A 19,499-nucleotide genomic window follows, 5' to 3' on the forward strand; every position below is an offset into this window, starting at 1 on the left:
AATGACAAATCTAAATGCGCTGGACCTACTGGAAAAACAATGTAAGGTGAGCAGGAGCTGAAACACCACTTCAGGATGCTGAGGTCAGAGAAACAGCCGTGATGCTGCGTTTTCAGTATTTTGGCAAACACCCACGTCACATCTGAAGAGACAAGACTGCCGAAAAACAAACTACCCTAACTCAAGGTAGAGCTTTCCAAAGAATGAATCAACATTTTTAAAATATTTGATTTTTGTAGTCTTACGAAGTACATTGATGCTGGCAGGGGTGGAAAGGATTGGTCAAAACAACTGCTTCTAGATTTTTTTTCTTTGTTCTTTTTGGTTTTGTGTGTGTGTGTGTGTGTGTGTATGGGTTTTATTTTTGCCAATGGCATATAGTTCATAAAAAAAGGCACAATTTATCTTTTATCTTAAAAAAGAAATTCGATATTTTTTACTAGAAAATTGTAATTCTTCTCACTGAAAATATGATTCTTCCCATGGAAAACGTAATTTTGGTTCATTTCCCTATATATTAATCAATATCAACAAGAATATGTTTGAACCTCTTGCTTTAAAAACAACTGTATTTGCTTAAACCCTGCAATATAAATCTGTTTTGACTGGTATTAATTTAATAAGCTATTTCTCATTGAGGTATTTTTTTCCTGTCATCGCCTCTTCTCACTAAACTCATCAAAGCTACCAGTACAAACTAGTCCTATGTAAAGCTCAGCAACTAAACTATGACATTGACAATGAATCTACCCTTGCAATTGAAATGCTAGAAGTAGCTGATGCTGTTGACCTTTCAAGCTACAAAATTTTGCAAATATCCTGTCTCTTCTCCCTGAGCTAACATGTCTCTAAAACTACCTTTCTATCCTGGCTAACCTTTCCTCGCTTATTTCCTCCTTTCCTTTTACTATTTCCTCCATTACCTTGCTCTATTTCACATTTTCTCTCCATGGATGCAGTTACTGTACCTCACTATTTGCATACAGCCTATCTACCTTTCTTTCTCCATTACAGTGGATTCTGTGTTCTTTTACACATTACCTTACATCTTGTTCATAATTACTATTTCAACCTATCTCCTTGAATCAATCCCGAAGCTCCCATGATAATGCCATCTCCTGTATCATCTTTTTCATTCGTGGCCATATAATCTCTCTTTCATAAAAACCAAGGGAAAAGGATGTTTACACTTGGCAAGGGTTCAGGACACACTAACTCCAAATATGGCACATTGGCAGTTGAGAAAACAGCAGACGTAGCAAGATCTCTCTGACCTTCTCTCACCCTTCTTCCCTAAAGGGTCATAAGACCCTTATTTGAGAGGTGCCCTCCTTATTCCTAGAGGGAAGAAACATCCTTATCACTGAAAACAGAAGGACACAGAGAAGAATCTAAACAAACAGGCCTTGCTAAGTTCCCCTAGTTCATTAGCATTAGGTCGTATCTTCTTATTCAATCATACTTCTACACAACTTTCCACTCTTCATCAAACCTAAGCATAAAAATACACAGGCTTCCATGTTTCTTTGGGTCTTCTCTTCCTGATGAAGGCTTCCATGTAATGTAAAATTTATATTAAATCAATTTGTATGCTTTTCTCTTGTTAACCTGTCTTTTGTTACAGGAGCCTCAACTATGAAACTAAGATGGGAAGAAGATATTTTTTTTCCTCTCCTACACACCCTTTTCCCCTTAGCTTCATCTACTAAAGCCAATGTGCCCTTCCCCTCTCCTTTGATAGCACAACGCCAGACAGGGCTACCATCTGTCACTTCACTTCTAGAGATGCAGTGATGACCTTCTAAAAGCCACCTCATTTCTAGAACCTTCTATGTCCCACTTCAGTCACACACTGGGGTATGGCCATACCCCAGGCCTCATCATAACTTAAAACAGCTTTTAGTCCAAAATCTCTAACTTGAAAAAATCTTTCACTGACTGGAATCTTCTGACTCTTCTTCTCACTTCTTATATTATAAATAAACCTCTTATTTCCCCATCATCTTGATGTCTAGCCCTTTATCCCACCTTGGGATTTTTTCAGCATGAGGATACCTCAAATCAACCACAGTGTCATTAACACCTTTGAATTTTTCACTCCCTTGGCCTTCAAATATACTTTTCATCTTTTAATTCCAAAGCTGCTGAGCAATGATGGAGTCACAAACTACAAATCCTTGCCAATTAACCTCAGCTGCACTCTAGTAGCAAGGTAGCAATTAGTTTACTCATCTCTGTGTGACTCAAGATTGACCCTAGTAGCTATTCTAAACATTTTCCATTCTCCTTAGTCTTTAACCCTATCTAGTTCTCTCTCACTGTCAACAATTGTATGAACTTTTATAAATCATGTGAAATTTAAAGAACTCTCCAATTTAAAGAACTATCTTTGGTTCAGTCATTATGAAATACAGTCTAAAGGTTCTTTAAAAAATTAAAAATAGAACTATCATATCATCCAGTAATCCCACTTCTGGGTACATATCCAAAGAAAATAAAATCATTATCTCCAAAAGATATTTATACTCCTACGTGCACTGTAGCATTATTCACAATAGCCAAAATATGGAATCAACCTAAGTATCCTACAACAGAAAAATGGATAAAGAAAATACAGTGAAATATATCCAGTCATAAAAAAAGAAGGGAATCCTGTCATTTGCAATAACTTAGATGAGCCTGGAGGACATTATACTAAGTGAAATAACCCAGATATGGAAAGACAAATACGGCATGATCTCACTTATATGTGGAATCTTTAAAAAAAAAAAAAAAAAAGTCAAGCTCATAACAGCACAGAGTAGAATGGTAGTTACCAGGGGCTGGGGGGTGGAGGAAAAGAGAAGAGACTGGTCAAAGGGTATAAACTTTCAGTTATATGATGAATAAATTCTGGAGACCTAATGTACAGCATGTGGCTACAGATAACTTGAAATTCACTAACAGAATAGATCTCATCTCAAAAAAAAAAAAAAACCACACGCTATCTTTTATGTGCTCTAACAACATATGAAAATGTTTCTAATTTGAATTAAATTTTGGTTACTTACTACAAAGATGATTTTAAAGAAGATCTGAGTAGGGTAATTTTCACGATGAAATTAAATCATCATAAATAAAAAATAAATTTAAATCTGAACATCTTTAATATAAGATATAACCATTTATTAAAAAAATGATAATACCTGCATTCAAAGGTTTAGTGCATGGATAATACGAAAAAAAAATTGACTATTGTCTTGATTCATAAGTTTAATATTCTAAAAAATATTACAGTCTTGTTGAATTTCTCCACATAGAGATATTTTTTCTCCTTCATGAAATTTTCTCTGTATTTCCAACTCCTAGCAAAATGCCTGGTATGTAAAAGGGTATTCAACAAACGTAATATTCCAGCAAGGATATACATAAACCCCTATTTTCCAATGTGCTAACTGTGTGTGTGTGTGTGTGTGTGTGTGTGTGTGTGTACTTCCCTAATGGAGTTAAGTCACTAAATCCATGCCATTAACTTTGCACAAACCGCTTACCTTCTCTAAGACTTAATTTTTTCTTCAAAATTAAGATAAGTTAGATGATCTCTTAGAGCTTTAATTCCAGCTTTAATATCCTATAACTAGTATTTATAAAGTCAGATATGAGCTCATTTGGCTTTTATGAGGCAAATTTAACTAACACAGGGAGAAAAGTATAAAAGTCATCCCAGTCTTCAAGGAGGTAAAAAGATAATTGAGAAGACAAAAACCCCCGCACAGTTAGAAAATGATACAAGGGAACATAGAATCAAATGCTAATTGGTAAAGTAGAGGCTATTGGCAGAGGCCCCTGAACTAAGTGCTTTGATGAGGGTGAAACTGGAGGAGCTGGGAGAGATTTCACACACAAAGTGGGAGTTGAGCTGTTTTTGTGAGAAGGTGGGATTTGGACATATGGAGACAGAATGATGACAGGCATTAAATATCATCTGTGTCATGCTGTCTCTTGAAGATCAACTCTTATTAAGCCTAATGAAAGAATTCTTAAATGTACAAATTTGGATTATAGAATAGTAGGGAGAAATAAGACAAAAAATCATTTCCTAGAGAAATAAAAATTATGCTACATTTCTTCAGATAATTTATATATATATAAATTATCAATATCATAAAATACTTTCATGAGTCATGATAGTTCATTCATATACCATTAGTCTTCTTACAGCTAAAGGAAAACATTACCATAAATCATAAGCAGATATATTGGCAAAATATTTAGGGTGCTTCGTGGATTTAAAATAAGGTTTCTAAATTGTGGAAAGCTCTTAAAAATAGAAACATTCAGAGTCAGCTGTAAAGGACTTTGAAAAGGAAAGAGATGAAGTCAGTAAGGTGACTGGAGCATCTTCTTAACTAAAAAGGGAGATGCAGTCTGAAGAATGAAAACATCAAGGTCCATATGGGAAGATCTGATCCATTTAACACTCAAGTGGTGCTTATTATCACTGTACCAAACAAATTCATACTTGAGTTCATTTTCTAAGGCAGACATGAAATGACTTTAGGAAATGTTGAGTAAAAGATGGATGAAGCATAAATAAAACTTAAAAGAGTAGAGCAAATGTAAAGAATGTGGGTGAAAAGAAAGAAATTTCAGAAAGCAGTTAAATCAGGTCATTCGTTGCTATTAAATGCAAGTATCTTTTTAAAGATTCAATTTACATATATTTCTAGTTATTTTACAAAAAGTTGTAGGGTCAAATGCAGAAAGTGACCTGTCACACAGATGATTTATAAATAGGCTGTTGATAAGATCACTACAAAGCCTCAGAAATGGGCAAAGGATGTCTTGAAAAATGAAGCTATCCTTGTATAATGCAGGATAAGCTGCAATCTTGGAAATGATAACAGTGACTTTTGAAAGACTATGCAACAACAACAGTTTTGGGTAACTTACAGATTTCATTTAAAATTGGTAGTTGGAGAGTGGAATTCATATGTGTATCAGTGATTCTTAAGTATGCACCCACTGGATGACAACTGTTGAAAATATGTGGGTTTCAAATTGTTTAGGTATTTTGTAAAGCCATTAAGAATTATTATATGTTTAAGACCAAGAAAAATAGTAATTTTATATATCTTTACTATAATAACATATATTTACTTTATGATATTTTGATAATAGCATTTTATAATCAGCTTCTAAATTTCTATAATAGCTATTCATGTAAATATTACTATGATATTTTTCCCCAATCCAAATTCCTGACAATGATCCCCAGGGTTCTATACAATCTGATAGTTGGCTTTCTTTTTAATTCCATCTCCTACTATTGTCTCTCTTTTGTCAAATTTGTCCTGGTTTCTTTCTGTTCCCTGGTTACACCCACCTCTTTCCCAACCTCAGGGTGGGCTTCAAAGATATTGGACCTATGCAGTTGCACAGGGCCCTACAATCAGAAGGGCCTTGAACTTGATTTACCCCTCTGATGTTGCCACCTTGGAAGTCTTAATAATTGTTAAACAAGGGGCCCCCCAGTTTCATTTTGCACTGGGCACTTCCAGTTGTGTAACCAGTGCTCCTTTCCATGCATCCCTTGGGGAACAGGCTCCACTTTCTGTAGCCCAATCACGCTAACCTTTTTTCTATCTCAGACAACTGTATGTTTTGTTTCTTCTTTCTGAAACATGCTTCTACTAGTTCTTTACAGGGATGAATCTTTCTGAAACTTTGGTCTCAACTCAAATGTCAATTCAGGCAAAGCTGACTGATTTCTTTATCTAAAGTGTCTCTTCTAATCATTCTATCTCATTATCCATTCATTTCCTTAAAGGCACTTAATGCAATGTATAATAACCCCATTTATTTGTTTCCTTGTTCATTCTCACACAATCTTCCTCCTAAAGGGAGAGTAGCACGAAGTCCACAATCTTATCTTTCTGGGTATACTCTGGTACACTATCAGAGCTGAAATTACTGACAAGGATTCTCTCCTTGACCAAATTTGTGTTGGCCTCCTGTAAGCTCTGTTGTCTACTGAAGCCTTGGCCTATAAAAGCTGCAAATTTTCAGCACAAATCATTTTGTCCATCCCCTTCCACCCACTTCTCCATTAAAAGACTTAAACAAACATGAACATAATTTATAATAGTTCAAGGCCACATCCCTAGGATGACCCTTAAAAAAGGGATTATTAAGGCATCTGCCCCCTTAAAGCGTCTGCCTGAAAAACAAACTCCAGGCTGCCAAAAGAATTTACTGTTTGCTCTAGTCAACACCTGAAGACAGGTCCCTGCTCACTCTTTCTTAAGGCATTTACTGAAAAGGGCTTACAATGGGGAATCCTTCCTCTGTCCCTTTGAGATGTGGATGTATCTCCAACAACTCAGGAGTGTCTTTCTCAAGGATCTGAAAGCCATTTCTTTGAAATGTAATCATCAAGAAGGATAGGACCCCTGTCTCCCAGTCTCTCTGGAATGGTAGAATCCTAACTCTGACAATTGCCAGCTCACAGACACAGCTGGTCTGATGGAACTGATGCTGACCAATGCTTTGTTGTTTTTCACTTCCTTGCCTCTGCTCAAGTCCCTCTTTTGTTTCCCCAGTCTATTCCCTCCTGAAAACACCCAGTCACCTCTGTACAAACAGAAGTATGTGTGCATAATCAGTATACTATTGATTAAAATCTGTCCTTACCACTTTAACTAGTGTCTGGTTTTGTTTATCTTTGACAAGAGGGCCTGACACCTGCAAAATGTTCAATATTAATTTGTTGAGTGAATAAATAAGTTAATAATAGTAATAAATGATGTCTCACAAATTTTCTTGGGGAGATTTCTTTTTCCTGGTTAAAGCTATTATGTGATATGGGCACTTCCTCCATTATAATTCAGCAATATTTTCTAGAGATTTCCTCTCCATACACAGGGCACTTATTTATTTGAGATAAGATAGCTATGAGTGCGAGATTTATATGTGTATATTTTATAAGTATTGCAGCCTTTCTGTCAATTTATGATCCAAAAAAGTAACTCAATTCCCTAAACCAAAGAAAATAGACAGCTTGATGAATACATTTGGGCATTATTTGGAAGGAAGTAAAAGAATAGCTATTAATAGAACATGAGGATAACTTCAGGAAAAAATAGCTGTAAATCAAAGGAACAAGAACTTATGTCCAATACTGGTGGGGCTATAGTAAAATAGAAACTTTATCAAAGTGTGATAATAATGTCAATTGGGATAAACCTATTTTGAAAAAAACCTTGACATCAAGTATTTTGACCATAAAAAATACTCATATTCATTGACTCAAACAGCCTACTTATAGGCTTTATTCTATTGCAATGTAATTTACATAATATCTGGAATGAGCTACCTTCACAAAGATCCTTGTAAGAGTGTTATTTATAACATCAGAAAATTGAAAATAAACTAAAGGTCCAAATTTCAGGGAATGGTTAGGTAAATTGTAGTAATTCACTCAATTAAAAATTTTGTGACTAAAAAAATTATACTGTGTGACAAAATGGAATGTCGAGTGAAAAATATCAGGAACAAAGATACATAAATATAAATATAAATAGAATCTTAAAACCAGAGATATGGAAAAATTAGAAGGTAGTTTATTCAGGAGCTAGACTTAGGAACTATATTTTTAATATCTCCATTTTCTGTATTTTTGCTAATATGAATATGGTATTTAACTATGAAAGCATAAATATGTCTAAAAGAAACATGATTTTTCATTACATAGTATCATTTTCAATGTAGGTCAGTATCAGCTCTTAAAAGAATTTGCTACCAAAAAAGTTTAAAATCAAAACACAGATGTTAAAAAAAGTTAATATATTTTTTACACTAATTAATTCAACATAAGTGAGTTTACTTAAAAGAAAACAAAAAAATCTTCAAAGTGATATTTTTTCAAAAAAGATTAAGTCTAAATAAACAATAAAATTTTAGATACTAGTTAATTCAATGGCAATGTATTAAAAACAAAACAGTGGGTTGGTACTCACAGGTATACAATATTCCACCATTGGGTAATGTAATTTGTGACCTTTTGCTGTTCGACCCGAAAAGAAACAACTCTGGCAGACATCGTAGTTAAAATGCTTAAGGCTTCTATACCTAGAAAAAAGAAAAGAAATGTATTGGCTTGCATTACTATTATTTGGTCTAAATTTGTGGTAAGAAATTTCATTCATCCAAATTACAAAAAATAAAATAAAATTTTGGAGTTCAAGTCTCTCAAATATGCTTCTATCTGTTTATATATGAGAGGGAGACAAATATACATGTCAGGAGGTTTCTTTTAATGCTTGAATATGAATGGAAAATGATAAACAAGAAAAGAATTATATCTATTAAGTTGAAACATCAAATTTTAAAATATCAATTATACCATCAATAAGAAACGAATTTTAAAATTCCCTCACAAAGATACAGTTTTTAACAATGAGCACTTTTATATTTGGTTTAAATTAGTCACTAGAAAAAAAAGAAATCAAGAAATACTGTGTAACAAAGGAAAAACTAGATAAAGCCTTGATCACAATGCATCCTTGAATGGAAATGGTGTTTTAAAATCTCTGGCATAAGGATGACACTGCACATTGACTTCTACTTGCAGAATCTTATTTACAAAAGCAAAACCTTAGATGATAAGTTTCTATGGGTCTGAGTGGAAAACATCTTCTCCGAAATCTATTCTGTCAGCATTGCTGGTAGAACTAAGAACATAAATTATACCCACATCTACAGAAAAAAATTAAATGATAGAACCAACAGAATGAAAATGGAAGCAAAATTTAAAGGTTGTGTGGCTGTAAACTACTAAGTGCTGAGTAGCTTCTAAAATGACCTGAAAAATCACTTGCAAATCAATCTTAAGGAAATCATTCTGCATATACTACAGCCAGCTTACTTTTGCCAAGGAGGCTATTGGTTTGAAACAAACACATACATCTCTTAGCCTATCAGCAGGGCTTGACAGGTATGATTGACATCTTCTTTCTAAATGAAATTTTGTTTTCTGCTGAATACTCCCTTGGCAGATAGCCATTCTCTCTTTTTCATTGGTAACATACCCTTGTACTGTTAGCACATTTTAGCAATGAGCCTTGAGAAAATTACTGTTTCTTAGCCTCTCTTGCTGATGTTGGTGACCAGTGTAATACAAACCAAAGTTATTGGGTAGGGATTCTAATTGGAATTTCAAGGGACTGACTCAGCCGGGAAGAGGCATGCTACCTCTTCCTCCCCACTGGAAAATGGATCTGACATCCAGAAGAGTCACTTTGTTAGCATGAAGTGACTTTGAAGATGGAAGCCACATGTTAGGGATGACAGTGCATGAAAACAGAGCTAAGGGACCAGGTGGTCACAGAGCAGTCTTGGATTACCTACCTTCACTTTGTTTACAAGAAAGAAAACTAAAGCTCTAATTTATTTATGCAACCACTATTAAGGAATTGTATATGATTCTAACTGAAACAATTCTCAGCTTACAAAACATTCTGTAAATCTAAGATTTCATTAACATTTTATTTGGAAGTAATTAGTGAAAAACTCTAGCAGTATTTATAAAAGTTCTGGGAAAATGAAATATATATATATATATATCTTGGGTAGAAGCTTGATAGAAAGACAGTCTGAATGAAGTTAAGATTATTCTATAATAGACATATTCCTCTATCTTTATTTCTGTACTTGCCTTTCCATTCGTTCTCTGAATCCACAGAGAAAGATGCATCTCTTTACAACTAAGCTAATCAGACCTATTCCAACTGGACCCCATTTTACTATTGGAATTGTTCTTATATTTTCATGCGTAATCTTTGTGCAATAATTAAGTCACCATTAGCTTGAAGAAACCTTTGCTTGCTCAGTCTTGTGCCTAAACCAGGTATCAAGTCTGGACATATTTCTCTTTCATTCCAAATACAAATTTTAGATGTACTATATTCTCAATGTAGAAAACAGGAAAAATATAAATGCAAGTAAAAGTAAGACAATATATCACTTACCATCTTCCAATTTTCAATATCCTGACATATTTTAAGTTATAGCTAGATTTCTTAAACAAGTTGTTTGCACATATTAGCCTATATATTTTCCTGAGCCATCTTTACAATGACACGAATAGAATCCTCTCTAAGATTCCTAATGACTTCTCCTGATTCAAAGAATCTTTCTGATGCACTTAACACCTCTACCATCTTGCTAAAGCCTTCTCTTTGACTTCCACAACACTATGCTTCTTTATTTCTCTGAAGAATCCTGTTCTTTCCCTTATTATACCTCCCTCTAATCTCGCCTTTTACTGAGCAACATCAGGTTTTTCTGGCATTTCCACTTAATGGAAATGCTCAACAACACACTCATAGGTTTAGCTACTATCATACTAATGATGTTATTGGTAGTAACAAAAACAGCCAACATTTACTGAATGCCTACTCTGTTTGTGATAAGAACTGCCCTAGACAGTTTCATGTATTAACTATTCCTATAAGGAAACACTCATAGAATTTAAAGTTGAAGAAACTCAGGTTCAAGCAGGCTAAGTATCTTATTCAAAGTCTCAGCACCAAACAATATATCCAGGATTGAAATCCAAGTAGCCTGAGTCCAGAGCTACTTCTCAATACACTATCTCCTGAATATCCTCCCATAACCTTAATCTCTGACCTGCTGGTCAACTTCACATATCTATCATAGAGACATCTACAGGTCAATTTGATAGTACTAGCAGAAACTTAAACCCTTGAAATTTAACACTTCATGTTGTTCACCCTTTATAATTGCTCTTTCATATTTTTCTTATTAACTATTTCAAGTTAATTCAAAAATAGGGAGAATATAATAAACATCCATGTACCCACAACTCAGTTAAATCTTAATATTCTGCAAAGTTGCTTCAGGTCATTTTTAATTTAAGAAATGAAACTTTAAAGGTCATTCAAATATGTAATGTTTTTAGAGTATTTTGTCCTCTCCTTCACTCTCTACATCCATCAGAAGCTCAGAAATATGGTCCCTCATGGCATCTCTAGGTTATACCAATGGCCATATATGGCAGATTTTATATATATATCTATATATGGCAGTCTCTTCCCAAGTCAATTAATCTGGATATTTCCTGTGGCTTCACATTACAGTTTACATCCAGAGTAATATTTTTGGTCTAATAATTAGTGCCTTAAATCAATTGCTCGTTTCAATACCATTTAATTACTTCTTAATATTAAATCTCTCCTCTCCTAAAAATCTAATCTGCTTTTTAAAACCATCTTGATTAAGAACACAAACTGGAGAACCAAAGAGTTCTGAATTTGAATCCTAACTTTGTCTCTGCACAATCGGCTGCCTGGCCTTGGGCAAGTTGACTAATCTTGGAGTCTTAGTTCCTTTATGTGTAAAGTAGAGGTAATACTCCCAATCTTACAGAGTTGTTATGAAAAGTGACTAAAATAACAAATATAACACCTCTTGGCACATTGTCTGACATAAAGTAAACAATAAATAGCAGTGATCATTAGCTTTGATGGCTACATCTCTCATTTGAATTATCTTCCCAGTAGTAGACTGACCTTGCCACATTCCAGCTATTCCCTCTCCCATACATCTATGTCTACCAGATACTCCAAATGTAGCCATTCCAAGAACCCTGCTGCATTTAAACTGTGACTTTACCATTTTTCTTCTTCCAACATTTGTGCTTTGACTTCCACTGGAAGTCATCTATTACCCTCGCTGTCTGCCAGGCTAATGCTCATTCTACTTCACACTACCTACCTGTCTTTTCATCCTCTTAGAATGCATGGCAGCAAGGCCCTCTGACCTCACAATACTTTAGTCTTCCCAACTACGCCATAATGCATGAGAGTAGAGAACTTTTGAATTTCCATTTCTTATGTTAGCCATCCACAGAGAATGCAACGATATGCTTTATACAAACTATTATGCTGATAAAGTCAGTCAAATGAAAGCAATTCTGTTTAATTCAAGATACTAATACTGATACAATATACAACAACAACCAATCCCAGCCCTCCTGATTTGACTGTCCCTCAGAGAATCACCATATTGGTACTTCGTCATCTGGTACGAATAAAAGATACACATAGGGCCAGGTATGGTGGCTCACGCCTGTAATCCCTGCACTTTGGGAGGCCAAGGAGGACAGATCACATGGTCGGGAATTTGAGACCAGCCTGGCCAACATAGTGGAACCCAGTCCCTACTAAAAATACAAAAATCAGCCAGGTGTGGTGGCATGCACCTGTAGTCCCAGCTACTCAGGAGGCTGAGGCAGGGGAATAGCATGAACTTGGGAGGCAGAGGTTGAAGTGAGCCAAGATCATGCCACTGCACACCAGCTTGGGTGACAGAGTGAGACTTGGTCTCAAAAAAGCAAAAACAAAAAACAAAAAACAAAACAAAACAAAAAAATTTAAAAAAGATACACATAAAATCTTGAATTTCCCTACTGAGTAGGCTTATGTTGTTTCATAATAGATTTCCAAATTAAACTGGAGCTATTTTCCAGATTTCCCCCAGACGAGAAATATAATATATTCAAGAGTCAAATGTATACCTATGTTAAGAGGAGTGGATCAGGATGTCCAAAAATCTCCACCTTAGGACAAACCATAGACTCTGCACTGTCGGCTTTGGGGTCACAAACTGAAGAGTCTGACACACTGATTACATTAAAGTATGGCATTTAGCAGTGCCTCTCACGGGAAGAAGTCAGGTTAATGTACTTCACATCAAACTTGGCAGAAATGACACGAAGTAATTTGATTACTTCTCAGCTGGTAATTAAACATTGCTTCCTGCTTACTAAGTTTGACCCCAACACCTCAGAATATTTACCAAATTCCATCAGGGTTATATATTTATAATCAGCCATAGAATTTTCATGCATGAATCATTTCTGTGACCTAAATAAACAGACATTCATGAAAATCTCTGGTTCTGATCCAAGTAGTGTAAATGACAATAATAATAGCAACAATAATAAAATATGCTTTATGTAGTAGTTATAAAAAGAAATGCTACTTTTAGATAGATGAAACATACTGAACACACCATTTATTTAGAAGGCAAACCTCCAAATGGGAATGAATGGGAATGGAGGATGGACATACCACTGAGATTACACAAAGGGAACAGAAAATAGCCTCCTCCAGCACTGACACGCCTTACCTGAACCCGACAATTGGACATTCTTTACAGATGTTGCATTTGGCCTGATGTTTTGCAGTCTCCGCTGCTGCCACTCGATGTAAAACTGGCAGCCAAACCATGGACTGTGGTTCCAAACGCATCCAATCTATAAACTCTTTCACACTTATTTCTGGTTTATTGTTATTCTGGTGAAAAAAGAAATATATTAAAAGTGAAGAAATGCCTTCATTTAAACTGTAGCAAGTGTTGCTTCATAATCTTCTGAAAATTTGTGCAGAAGAGGAAACTATATAACTCTTTCCATGTCAGTTAAGTCACAATGCTTTAAGGTTCTTCAAGTCAAGAAAATTCTAGAACTTATGAGTAGAAAAAGCAGAAATTGTCACATAGGAAGAAGTAAAAAAATACCAAGACTTCAATATACTCAGATTTTGAAAGAAACAAAAGCAAAAACCAAAACCACCCAATTTAAAGTCACCTTTTTACATAAATAATTCTGTAAAACTCATTTGGCCGGGTGTGGTGGCTCAAGCCTGTAATCTTAGCACTTTGGGAGGCTGAGGCAGGTGGATTGCCTGAGCTCAGGAGTTTGAGACCAGCCTAGGCAACACGGTGAAACCTCGTCTCTACTAAAACACACACACACACACACACACACACACACACACAATTAGCTGGGCCTGGTGGCATGCACCTGTAGTCCCAGCTACTCAGGAGGCTGAGGCAGGAGAATTGCTTGAATCCGGGAGGTGGAGGTTGCAGTGAGCCGAGATCATGCCACTGCACTCCAGCCTGGGCAACAGAGCAAGACTCTATCTCAAAAAAAAAAAAAAAAAATTTCATCTAAGACAGTAAAAACTTGTGAAAGACTCACCGATAATTTTACAAACTTGAAGGCCATTATAAATGCTAAATAAAAGCTGTTATTTTTGTGTGTCCTACTCTAGTCCCATTATATCATCACACGGGAAGCATATTGCTATGGATGTACTTTGCGGGATTTTCAAATTTATCAGTATAAATTACATAAAACTCCCCAATCCCTCTTCAATTCCCAATACTAAGTAATTTTCCTATGTGCAAAGCTAAATTTCTACCAATTTTATCGTCCTGTTGCTGTTGAGGTCATTCTGTGAACCTACATGTATGACTATAAATCATATTTAGAATTTACATTTGATATTTTTTGTATTTCTAAAATAAGAAAAAGGGCCATTATAAAATGTAATAACCCATGACATCAATTCTCCTCAAAGACACAGTGTGAGCCTTTTTTTTCCCTAGCAATGATAAATCACTGGATATGCTTTGCCAAAATATCTGTAGACTTGTACTTTATGCATATGTATAACATCAGTAGTAACATTTCTAAAATGTCTTTATATGCAGTAAACATTAAAAAGAAACTAAAGTGCTTTCTCAGTTTAAAATTAGTAACTTAGATCAGTATAAAACTTTGTACATCTTTCTTTTGTATGCATAGTCTCAAAGAAAAAAACTGACAGTTTAATAACATCTTTAATGTATATATATTTTTAAAATCTTGTCTTAAAAAGAACTCAGGACATTTTAATTCAGTTATTTAGCAGATATTTATTAAAGTAGTTATGATGTGCAAGGCACAGGAAACGTAATAATCTGAATGTTTTTGCCCCCCCAAAACTCATATGTTAAAAACCTAAACACTTAGGAGATGGTACGAGGAGGTAGAGCCTTCAGGAAATGATTAGATCATGAGGGTGGAGCCCTCTTGAATGAGGTTAGTGCCCTTATAAAAGAGGCCCAGAATCTTAGAAATAATGCCACACATCTACAACCATCTGATCTTTGACAAACCTGACAAAAACAAGCAATGGAGAAAGAATTCCCTATTTAATAAATGGTGTTGGGAAAACTGGCTAGCCATATGCAGAAAACTAAAACTCAACCCCTTCCTTATATCTTACACAAAAATTAACTCAAGATGGATTAAAGACTTAATTGTAAGACCTAAAACCATAAAAACCCTAGATGAAAACCTAGGCAATACCATTCAGGACATAGTCATGGGCAAAGACTTCATGACTAAAACACCAAAAGCAATGGCAACAAAAGGCAAAATTGACAAATGGGATCTAATTAAACTAAAGAGCTTCTGCACAGCAAAAAAAAAAACAACAAAAACAGAACAACAAAAAAAACACCTATCATCAGGGTGAACAGGCAACCTACAAAATGGGAGAAAATTTTTGCAATCTATCCATCTGACAAAGGGCTAATATCCAGAATCTACAAAGAACTTAAACAAATTTACAAGAAAAAAATAAACAACCCCATCAAAAAGTGGGCAAAGGATATGAACAGACACTTCTCAAAAGAAGACATTTATGCAGCCAACAAACATAGAAAAACAGCTCATCATCACTGGTCATTAGAGAAATGCAAATCAAAACCACAATGAGATACCATCTCACACCATTTAGAATGGCGATCATTAAAAAGTCAGGAAACAACAGACGCTGGAGAGGATGTGGAGAAACAGGAACACTTTTACACTGTTGGTGGGAGTGTAAATTAGTTCAGCCATTGTGGAAGACAGTGTGGCAATTCCTCAAGGATGTAGAACCAGAAATACCATTTGACCCAGAAATCCCATTACTAGGTATATACCCAAAGGATTATAAATCATTCTATTATAAAGACACATGCACACGTATGTTTACTGCAGCACTATTCACAATAGCAAAGAGTTGGAACCAACCCAAATGTCCATCAATGATACACTGGATAAACAAAATGTGGCACATATACACCATGGAATACTATGTAGCCATAAAAAAAGGATGAGTTCATGTCCTTTGCAGGGAAATGGATGAAGCTGGAAACGATCATTCTCAACAAACTAACACAAGAATAGAAAACCAAACACCACATGTTCTCACTCGTAAGTGGGAGTTGAACAATGAGAACACATGGACACAGGGAGGGGAACATCACACACTGGGGCCTGTCAGTGGGTGGGGGACTAGGGGAGGGATAGCATTAGGGGAAATACCTAATGTAGATGACGGGTTGATGGGTGCAGCAAACCACCATGGCACATGTATATCTATGTGACAAACCTGCACGTTCTGCACATATACCCCAGAACTTAAAGTATAAAACAAACAAACAAAAAAAGAGGCCCAAGAGAGATCATTCACTTCTTCCATCACATGAGGAAACAGCAGGAAAGGTTGCAATGAACCAGAAGGTGGGCCCTCAGCAGATACTGAATCTGCTAGCACCTTGATCATGGACAGCCTCCAGAACTGTAGAAAATAAATCTCTATTGTTTAAAAGCCACCCAGTTTATGGTATTTTGTTATAGCAGCCTGAACGAACTAAGAGAGGATACAACAGTAAAATGATAGCCACAGTCCTTGTCTTCATGGAGCTTAGGTTCCTAGAGAAGAAACAAACACTGAGCCATGAATTATATAATTCAGTGTGTAATTATAATTGTACTGAGTATGAGAAGGAAGAGGTGGATGATATTAGGTGAATATAATAGGAAAATATGGCATTATCTGAAGAGGTCAGAGAAAGATTTTCAGAGGATGTGAGAGTTAAAGCTAAAATCTAAAGATCAAATAAGGATTAGGTATGAGAAGGGAGTTAGTGGGCAATGGGGAAGGAAGAACGTCTAAACAGCAGACACAGGTCCAAAGGCACTGCTGAGGCAGGAATCAAGGAAATACAACAGTGCAGTTGGAGAGCGGAGAGCAAGGAGAGGAATGATAGGAGAGCAGGCCAGGAAAAGGGCAGGACAAACAGCAATCTAATGGCACAGGTTAAAGATTGTAGATTTTATCAAAGAAAAACAGCAAGTCTCTTTGCAAGGGTTGCTAGTTTTTGAAGCAAATGAGCCTTAGGAAATAAAATACACCACTTGTTGGAAGGTACCCAAAGTCTTCCAGTATTTGGCTCTAGCCCGAGTTCCCTATTCCATGTCTCAGAACATTCTCAAAACCCTTCCCCAACACATCCTACACACCAGTGATCCTTCATGCTTACCTGTTGGAAGCAGCTGCGAACACTTGGCTCAATATTACTGCCTCCAAAAGCTGCTACTTCACCTAGCTGCCGGGGGATCTGGATGGCATCATGAAGTAACAGGCCCAGCTGCCTCTGGTCACACATTTCTGTTGGCCCTGCCACTTCCTTAAAGAGATCTGCAAAGAGAGGCAAGAGGTTAACTTTCATCTGCCTACAGCGTTCTTTTACTTAAAATAAATCTTTGGTAATGAGGACTGAACCATGCAGATTAAAAAAATTTCAAAAGGACATGAATCTGATTAGTTGTCTCCTGAATTCCGATGACCTTAGTATTCTGATCTTAATATTCTGCATTACATATGATACTAGATTATTTTAAGATGCATGTAGTTAACCCGTTCCTGCAAGAACGGGTTACACACACATATAAACATAAATCATGCATATATAAATCAATAAACACAAATTTCCTTTTTAAAATGATACAATAAACTCATATGAATTAATTTTATGATCTTCATAAGAACTTCCCTTCTTATTAAGAAAGAATGAGCCAAAACAAAGCTTCCTTCATGACTTGTCAAAGGAATAGATGTAGTTAGGTGCTGTGGCGCATGCCTGTAATCTCATCTACCGGAGAGGCTAAGGCAGGAGGATCACTTGAGCCAGGAGTTCGAGACCAGTTTGGGCAACAAAGCAAGACCCCAACTCAAAAAAAATAAAAAACACAAAGGAATAAACGTACCTTAAATAACAAACCTTCAAATTTTAACAGATTTGTTTATCAACTTTTTGTGTTCACTCCTAAATTCAATATTCTACTAAATGTATATATATTGTAACTTATTTTAAAGACTTTTATACTCACATCTATTTTATGTAAGAAACACTAAAAAGTACAAGAAGGTGTGCTTTTTCTCCTTTGGACCAGTCTCCCATTCCTTATTAGCTATAACCACTATTTTTGTTTTACTTCATGTAATGAAATACATTTAATCAAATTTAAAAATTTGTGCATATTTTCATACAGTTTTTAGGTTTTTCCATTCATTAAAAAACTGATTTGTTTTATAATTTTCTTAATTCAGTAAAATTAAAACTCTTCTATTTTGTCCACTCTTGGTTTACCTTTTATTCACCATATACAATACTTTGAAGATCAAAATTATTATATTATTTTCAACAATAAAGCTAATAACCTAAGATAATTTACTTTTGGAATAGGAAGAAATTTCAAATACAAACAATCCACTTCATTGTATAAATTAATACTTTTTGGAAATAAATTTTCAAGTTCTAAAAATTCAAAAGCACTTAAAATCTAAATGCTCTTCATGTGACATTTTCCAAGAATAGAAGAAAGTGGAGTAAATATTTATTGGATTCTAAAAATATTTTCAAACAGTACCTGATATCAGATCAAAATGCATCATTTTCTCTCTCTCTCTTTTTTTTTGAGACGGGGTGTCGCTCTTGTTGCCCAGGCTGGAGTGCAATGGCATGATCTTGGCTCACTGCAACCTCCACCTACCGGGTTCAAGCAATTCTCCTGCCTCAGCCTCCTGAGCAGCTGGGATTACAGGCATGCACCACAATACCCGGCTAATTTTGTATTTTTAGTAGAGACGGGGTTTCTCCATGTTGGTCAGGCTAGTCTTGAACTCCCGATCACAGTTGATCTGCCCCACATTGGCCTCCCAAAGTGCTGGGGATTACAGGCGTGAGCCACCGTGCCTGGTCCATTCTCTATTTTTATAAGGAATATAATGCTAGATCTAACACTGTCAGTGGTGAAATTTCAAACTGAACCAAGCTCAGTGATATTGACACAGTAATTATAATGAAGTATGGCTTTAATTATAAGCATACATAGGGAAAGCAAATTCAATGAAGATAAATTTGATTTTTATTATAATTTTTTTCACTTAGATTTGGTTAGAGCTCTACTTATTTCTTTCCATTAAAAAAATAAGACTATCACAGACAAAAATATTTATCCAGCAGTCTTAGTATGATGTTTATTTTAAACCAGTCCCTGGGAAGAGGTCTGTTAAGTAAATAAAAGTTGATGCATACGTATAATAATCTTCGCAGAAAAGTGCACATTTTCAGCAAGATCAACTATGCCCAACTTTCCTCTTTTGAGGCATATGGCTATACCACTATGCCACTATTAAGGTAAAACTACTCACAAAACATAAGGACAAAAGTGTCCTTAGACATTTTGACATATTTCTATAAATCCTTACAAAAGTTCCTATAAAAATTCACATTCTCAACATTATAGTCAGATACAAAAAGCAGTGTCA

General features: G+C 35.5%; 1 protein-coding gene across 7 annotated transcripts in view; it reads right to left on the bottom strand.

Annotated features, from left to right (window-relative positions):
* Positions 1–19,499, bottom strand: part of LOC116463116 (utrophin-like) — a 572,404-nt gene that overhangs the window by 40,270 nt on the left and 512,635 nt on the right. For all 7 annotated transcript variants that reach the window (XM_058434468.1, XM_032146075.2, XM_058434467.1 and 4 more), the window contains 3 exons: positions 17,209–17,366; positions 13,192–13,358; positions 7,998–8,109 (listed from right to left, as the gene is read on the bottom strand). In XM_058434468.1, coding sequence (XP_058290451.1) covers positions 7,998–8,109; positions 13,192–13,358; positions 17,209–17,366 — 437 coding nt within the window. The remainder of the gene's footprint in view (positions 1–7,997; positions 8,110–13,191; positions 13,359–17,208; positions 17,367–19,499) is intronic.

This window comes from Hylobates moloch, unplaced genomic scaffold (genome assembly GCF_009828535.3).
Source record: "Hylobates moloch isolate HMO894 unplaced genomic scaffold, HMol_V3 SCAFFOLD_26, whole genome shotgun sequence".
NCBI classification, from domain to species: domain Eukaryota; kingdom Metazoa; phylum Chordata; class Mammalia; order Primates; family Hylobatidae; genus Hylobates; species Hylobates moloch.